Source organism: Triticum urartu, chromosome 4A (genome assembly GCF_056163025.1).
Source record: "Triticum urartu cultivar PI428250 chromosome 4A, HENAU_Tu73, whole genome shotgun sequence".
Taxonomy (NCBI): domain Eukaryota; kingdom Viridiplantae; phylum Streptophyta; class Magnoliopsida; order Poales; family Poaceae; genus Triticum; species Triticum urartu.
Genome location: NC_141876.1, coordinates 376,524,854 through 376,532,379, shown reverse-complemented (window position 1 = coordinate 376,532,379; position 7,526 = coordinate 376,524,854). Strand labels below are relative to the sequence as shown.

At 56.1% G+C, this 7,526-nt stretch overlaps 2 protein-coding genes across 2 annotated transcripts; both read left to right on the top strand.

The window, feature by feature from the left end:
* Nucleotides 1–2,191: 2,191 nt before the first annotated feature.
* On the top strand, nucleotides 2,192–4,266 carry LOC147975893 (uncharacterized). Its single transcript, XM_087520634.1, has 3 exons — nucleotides 2,192–2,592; nucleotides 3,063–3,997; nucleotides 4,058–4,266. The coding sequence occupies exons 1-3, from the start codon at nucleotides 2,192–2,194 to the stop codon at nucleotides 4,264–4,266; spliced, it is 1,545 nt and encodes a 514-aa protein (XP_087376760.1).
* A 264-nt stretch (nucleotides 4,267–4,530) lies between these two features.
* On the top strand, nucleotides 4,531–5,085 carry LOC147975892 (uncharacterized). The gene has a single exon (XM_087520633.1). The coding sequence runs from the start codon at nucleotides 4,531–4,533 to the stop codon at nucleotides 5,083–5,085; it is 555 nt and encodes a 184-aa protein (XP_087376759.1).
* The last annotated feature ends 2,441 nt before the right edge of the window (nucleotides 5,086–7,526 follow it).

The window sequence follows — 7,526 nt, the reverse complement described above, 5'->3', positions numbered from 1 at the left end:
AAGTTGAAAAATCACAAATATTGTAATGGCACCATGAAAATGTTGTTGTGGCTTGCCTTAGTGCAATGAGGTTCACAATGCTCCTGGTGATCCTCAAGACAAGCTTCACTATCTGAAAGCATTATAAACACAAAAAGAAAACATCAAGAACCCTTATGAAATTCACCAGAAAATCTAGGCAGCTGAGAAAAATCTCATCTTTGGTGACTGCTAGATTTCTTCATAAAGAACACAATGCAAAAGGAATCAATTCATTTGGACTTATGGTTAAAAAGTTTTGGCTATTTGAAGCTCTCTGGATAGAATTGAATATTTGAATTTAAATAAACAGAACTGGGGGGGGGCGACGTTGAAGTCGTAAAACGTCACGGGCTCCACCAATCATACCGCTTTGGGTGCGTACAGAGTGGCTGACTAGCGGGCCCCGCTAGTCAGGTGAGAGGGAGGGGGTAGGGAAACAGAGAGCGGCGCGGCTCTGCCAGAGCACACGCCGGCGAGGAGAGCTCCTTGGCTAGAACTAGAGGGAGGGATCGAAAGAGAAGACGGAGGTGCACCTACCCGTACCCATAGGTTAGCTAGGGGTGGTCGAACGGTGATGGAAATGGCCTCTCCAGCGGCGACAGAACGCAGCGGTCGCCAGAGTTGAAGACGACGGTGACTAGATGCGACACCAGGGGCTCCAAACAGGCGGAATGGCACCACCGAAGCATGGCGGAGGCCTTGGAAGGGAGGCCCGAGCCTGGGAGGGCATGGAGCTATGGAGGCGACCCGAAATGATCGCCGGCGAGCTCGAGCTCAGGGACGGCGGCCCGCGGCCTGCCCTACCAGGCTACGGCTTTCTACTCGATTGTGGAGTCTGTGTGACGAGTGGATGATGCTCGAGGAGGCTGGGGAGGGCTCTATTTATAGCCGAGCGATGAGGGGGGGGGTTCGGGCTCCGCCGGAGGACACCTGGACACAGTGCCCGACGATGAACGGCGTCAGTGGGTGAGGGGGAAGGCGACGCAGCTGACGCGGGCACTGTGGGCGAGCGGAGACGGGCACTGGGGTGAGAGGGTGGCGACGAACACAGTGTGCAGTGCACTGTTGCATTGGCCGGACCGCGCCCGTGCTCACTGCGGCGAGCTCATGCGTCGGCGAGCGCCAGGACGGATTTAAGAGGGTCAGAACGATGATCATGGCGATGTTTGGCAAGGTTCGGCAGTCGGGGAAACGAGCACGCGCGCAACAAAGCGCTCAGCGGCACTCAAAGCATGGTGACATGCAGGTTGGCACCGTGCACACGCATGGTCACCGCGTGAACTCTGACCTCAGGCCGACCTAAGCCTAAACTTCATGTCTGGCGTGTAGTTCGTTGTAGATTGAGAGGTTACCATGCTTTCGTTTCAGCTCAGACGTAGTAGAATGGATTTCAACTCCCTGGTAAGTTTCTGGTCAGTAACTTTGAGAGCTTACTATGGTCAAACTACTGAGAGTTGGGAGCTGGTCTTTGGAGGTTAGCGATCATCTACTAAGGTGATGATGCACAAGAAAAATCAGCCACAATAGAGCAAGTAAAATGGTAGCTGCTGTAGAAACCACCATTTCTGTCCAGAGCAGAAAATATTTTCTGTAGCAAAAATATTCCAAAAAGTGATGAAATATTTTTGCTCAGGAAGGTGCCCTAGGGTTCAAATAATATTTGGGAATTTTCTCAGATTTTGGTGGGAAAGAAAAATTGGCGTTGCTTTGGAGCACATTGAGCTAGCTAGGGTTTAAGAGAGGGAAATGAATATTATTTTTAGGTGAACTAGAGAGAAATGGTAGTTAGAGAGGGAAATGAGGCACTTGAGTGAAAGTCAAGGGGTACACAAGTGTTTAAGTCCATTTGAAAAGATTCAAAACTCCGAATTTCAAAACCAAACCAAATGAAAATCAGGCAAAGAGAAGAGGGCAAAAACCAGGCTGTCACAGCAAGATCGAAGAGGCCGACGTCATTCGGGAAGTATGGCTCCCAGATTGGTTGGTGAATCCTGTGATTGTCCCCAAGAAAGGAGCGAAGGAGCGCATGTGTGTCGACTACACGGGCCTCAACAAAACTTGCCCTCAGGACCCTTTGCCGCTCTCGCATGTCGACTAGATTGTGGATTCGATTGCCGAGTGCAATCTGTTGTGTTTTTTGGATGCTTTCTCGGGATATCATCAAATCAAGATGGCGACAGAGGATGTCGAGAAGACAACTTTAATCTCAACATGTGAAGTGTACTACTACACTTGCATGCCCTTCGGGCTGCGGAACACTGGTGCAACTTTCCAGCGGCTGATGCACATCGCGGTCAGGCAGCAGTTGGGGAAGAATGCAGAGGCATACGTCAACGACATCATGGTCAAGTCGCGGGAGGCAAGGACCCTAATAAAAGACCTGGAAGAAACATTCACGAACCTAAGCAGCATAAACCTGAAGCTCAATCCGGAGAAGTGTGTGTTCGGGGTCCCGTTCGGCAAGCTGCTGGGCTTCGTGTTGTCGCACCGAGGGATCGAGGCCAACCTAGAGAAGGTCAAGGCGGTAGAGCGGATGAGCCCGCCAAGGAGATGTAGAAGCTTGCGGAGTGCGTAACCACCTTTGGGTGCTTCATCTCCAAGCTTGGCGAGCGCGCCCTCCCTTTCTTCAAGCTGATGAAAAAAGGTCCCGTTCGAGTGGACCCCAAAAGCTGAGGCGGCCTTCGAAGACCTCAAGCGATAACTCGCGAGCCCACGTGTCATGGTGGCGCCTCGTCTGCGTGAGCCCCTAGTGCTTTACATGGAGGCCACTCCCCACTCGGCCAGCGTGGCACTCGTGGCGGTCAGGGAAGGACCCACCGATGCTGGCTTGAAGCAAGGAGGCATGCGAGAGGCCGTGCAACCTTCGCTGCCCCAGGACGGCGCTCTTGAGGATCCCGTTGCTTCATCGACCCGCAATCATCACGAATCCCTCATGCTCCCCACAGAGCAAGACATCTCCGACTCTTCACCCCTCATCGAGCATCTGGTGTACATCGTTAGCACTATATTGCGCGATGCGCGCATGCTACCCCATGCAACAGAAGCTCCTGCTCGCGCTCCTCATCACCTCAAGGAAGGTGCGTCACTATTTCCCACCCCGCCAAGGTCATATCGGTGTATCCCCTCAAGAAGGTGCTGCGTAGCCCCAACACCACGGGAAGGGTTGCAGAATGGAACGTCGAGCTGCAGGCCGTCCAGCTGGAGTTCAGCATGACCAGGGTCATCAAGGGGGCGGCCCTGGCCAATTTTGTGGCGGAGTGGACCGATGCTTCTAATCAGGGGCTAGATGAGGGCCAATCCCTCATGCCCGATGATGAAGCACCCGACGGATCGTCATGCACTTCAACGGTGCCTTCGCACGGCAGGGCGCGAGGCCTCGAGTCATGCTCATCTCACCGACCAAGGACAAGCTCTCCTATGCCGTGCAACTGCTTCCAGCGTGGCGAAAAGGTCTCCAACAACATTGCAGAGTACCAGGGCTTGATTGCCGGCCTCAAGGCTGCAGCCGCCCTGAGAATCAGGGGCCTCACTATCGAAGGCGACTCACAATTCCTCGTCAACTTCTCCAACAAAGAGTACAAACCAAAGGATGAGGACATGGAGGCTTACCTAGAAGAGGTATGTAAAATCCAAAAATGCTTCCTGGGCTTGGAATTGCAGCACATCCCGCGGGCTGTGAACAAGGAAGCAGACGACATCACCAAGTGGATGTCCTGGCACGAGCCCCAGAGGCCTGGCGTCTTCGAGGAGAGGCTCCCCAAGCTTTCATCGCCCCCAGCCATAGGCCCGTCATTGCTCAGGGAGGAGCTACCGCCGGCCCCGACCTCAGGAGCCCACTTACTCCTGGCACTGAAACCTCGGTCGGGCTACTGGACCGAGGAGTTCAAGTCATACCTGCTCTATGGCACCTTGCCAGAGAAAGAGGAGGACGCTGAGCGCGAGGTCCGCCAGGCCACTGCTTATTGTTCGCAGGATGGTGAGCTATACTGGCAACGCCCCAATGGCATCTCGTTGCGGTGCATATCCCAATAATAAGGGCACGAGTTGTTCGCCGATATCCACCGCGGGGACTGCGAGCACCACTCCTCAACATGCACCCCCATGGGCAAGGTGTTCCGCAGTGGTTTCTATCGGCCGATGACACTCAACGACGCCATCGAGCTCGTGCGATCCTGTGAGGCCTGCCAGTTCCACGCCAAGCAGATTCACCACCCCGCAGAAGGTCTCCTGACCATCCTGCTCTGATGGCCATTCACGATCTTGGGGTGGATATCCTAGGACTGTTCCCTCAAGGAGCCGGTGGATACCGCTACCTCAATGTCGCCATCGACAAGTTCACCAAGGTGTGAAGGTGGAGCCCGTACACACCATCCCCGCTGCCTTAGCCGTCAAGTTCATCAAGGGCCTCGTAAGCCGTTTTGGTGTTCCCAATCGTTTCATTACTGACGATGGCTCCCAATTATTGAGCAACCTCTTCAGGAGGTACTGCGTTAAGCTTAGAACGCAGATATGCTACGCTTAAGTGGCCCACCACGGAGCAACGACCAGGCCGAGCACGCCAGTGTGGAGGTCCTAAGGGGCATCAAGGCAAGGAGCTTCAAGAAGAAGCTCGAGGCCTGCAACAAGGGTTGTCTCGGTGAGCATCAGTCCGTGCTCTGGTCTATCCGCACCAGTGCGACTAAGCCCACCGGTGAGACCCCCTTCTTCCTTGTATACGGGGCCAAGGCAGTCCTCCCGCACGAGGTCAGTCGTCATTCCCCGCGGGTCCTGGCATTTGACGAGGCGCGTCAGGATGCCTTGTGGGGGACAAACCTTGTGCTCAGGGAGGAAACCCGTCGCCAAGCCTCGCTCTGCGCCACGAGGTATCAGGAGGCCCTGCGGCATTACCACTGCCGCAACGTCCACTCCTGGACCATCGAGGTGGGAGACCTCGTCCTGAGGCGGGTCCTTTCTGGGGAGGGCATTCACAAGTTCTCGCCCATGTGGGACGGCCCGTTCAAGGTCGCCCGCGTCTCCAGGCCTGGCGCCATATGCTTCGAGATGTCGGACGTGGTCCCCATCTAGAATGTTTGGAACATCCAGCACCTTCAGAGGTTCTACCCGTGATACTCTCACATAATAATGAGTGGGGCTGTACACGCCTTGGAGTCTCCTGAGTGCCGCCCCAGGGCCTCGCGGGGGATCCCACCCACGCCCAAGTGGAAGCCCCATGCTCCACGCTGGCGAACGACATGGTCAATCAGCGACTATGCCCATGCCTAGTTGAAGCCCCATGCTACGTGCTGGCGGGAAGACTAGAAGACTAGCGTAGGTGTCGGAGGCAGCTATTCTTTTGCTTTGCTCTCGCAACCCATTTGCTACTACTTGAAATGAAACTTTCAGTTCTCGCATCTTTATTACAAAAGGGGGGAGTTTCCTTTTCTTTGTTCTTCTAGCAGTGTTTCCTCTCTTGAGTTTCGTCTTTGAGAAGTGCGATAGAAGCTGTGGCTCCCTCCATCGTGTCCCGCGAGTAGGTGCTGGGCACGGTGAATATGCTTGAACCGTCCTAGGCCGCGCCAGCAGTAGGCCTACTCATGCATACACCTCGCCAAGACCTTGGCAACATCCTCGCGCGATGCTCTTGAGCGAGCCATTGGCCCCTCGGCCTCAGGAGTGCTCGCTTCCTGGCCCTGCCGGGCATCATGCCTCGGCACGCTAATGATAGTCGGCCCTCGTTTGGGGGCTCCAGAGGCCTACGGAAAGACTCTATGCCAAGGAACCCTACCCAAATTGCACCCCGGAGGCCTGGCGTGCGGCATGCCATTCAAGGCTCTGGAGCTTGCCAAGGGGCCTCCTTAGGTAGCTGTGGCACTCATGATGAAGGGATCCGCTAAGGGCCACTAGCGCGCCAAGCTAAGTTATTCTAATTATGCTAGGCAGCTTTCAATTAATGGATATAATGCTGGAGTATGAGCAAGAAACACTAACATAAAGGAGCAAGCAACGCAGTTCATTACACGCACCCGCAAGGCTCTTCGCAAACTCTTGATGTAGGAAATAAAAAACATGAAGAAAAAGAGGCAGCCTCCGGAGGACCGCTGCTCCTGAAGCATGGCTCCGTAACCACCCACGCTTAGTCGGAGTCCTCCTCCTGCTTGGCAGGGACATGGTGGTGAGGTGGCTCGGCGTCCTTCTGAGCAGGGGCAAGATGGAGCGGCGACTTGCCGCCCTCCTGGTTCCGGGCGTGGAGGCTTGTCATAGTCATCATCGCTCGAGCTTCCCCAGGACGAAGCACCATCGCTGGTACTGGAGGTGCGGCGGTCAAGGGCAAGTTCACCGCTTAGGATGCCACCTCCGTTCCAGCCATCATCGTCCGAAAGGTGGTCACTGTCATCATCGCCCTCCGGGCAGCACCCCAAGCGGTTGCCGTCCTCCCCAAAGACCATGACAAAGAGCATTGACATCCCGTCATATTTGAAGTGCAGGATGCGCCTCCCCTTCAGACCACGGGCACGGGCGAACGAATGCCATCCGCGGGTCAGGTACACATGTCCGATGGAGGTGACCTCGACCTCCACCCACGAGGACCCGTTGCCGCAGCCGTCAGACTATAGCTGTAGCCCGACAGGTCCCGCTACCGGCAGCTCCTTCTCGAAGGAGCATGGAAGTAGAAGCCAGGTGCCCAGAGGCCCGCGCGGGTGCGGTGGCCGGCTAGCCACGGCACGCCTTCCCCCTTAGCCATGGCCGCTAGGCCCCCCGCGATTGCCCCCGTGGGGAAGGCCCCTGTCCCAGCTGTTGGAGCTGTTGTGAGCAGTCAGATGCTGATGCGCGCACCCCGTGATGATGTCACCGGTGCGGCGCATACTTGCGGGGTGGCCGCGCCTTCAGCCCCACCTAAGAGGCCTTGCCCTTCTCTTCGGCTGAGAAGCTCCTTGCTGGCACCATGGTTACTTCAGCAAGGTGGAGGATGCGGCGGAGATAGGAGAACGGGGAGGCAACAAGGAGAAGATGGGCTAGGGGCTCCGCACCCCTCACCCTTTTATAGGCAGAAGAAGGATAACCGGTGCCCCTCCATGTTCTGAGTGATAATAGCCTTGCTGCATGCACCAGGCTACTGTCAACTCAGAACAGTTGCCGAGGTGACGTGGGGGAGCAGAGGCGTCCATGTCCTCTCAAGCGCCACGCATCAGCCTGGCCCGCAAGTGATTGGGGCCCGCGGCACTTCACTCTTGCCCCTTGGCTTTGCCTTGAAGCCAGCCCGAGCGCGCCTTCGGCCGGGGGCTACAGTAGGCATTCCGGGAACCAGGGTACCTAGACTTGCCTGCCTGCGGCCCGCGTCGTGGCTTCCTCAATGGCCTGGTATGGCCCATTGGCAAGACCACCAAGACAAGACCCTCACGAGGTCCCCGGCTTTGCGAGGCGGGCGACACCAAGACCTCCAAGGGGGGTGGCCTGCTAGGCGGTCTGCTGAGGAGCGGATATTTCTATGCAAGTACCTAGCCTCGTCAGGCTGCGATGATGTGAGC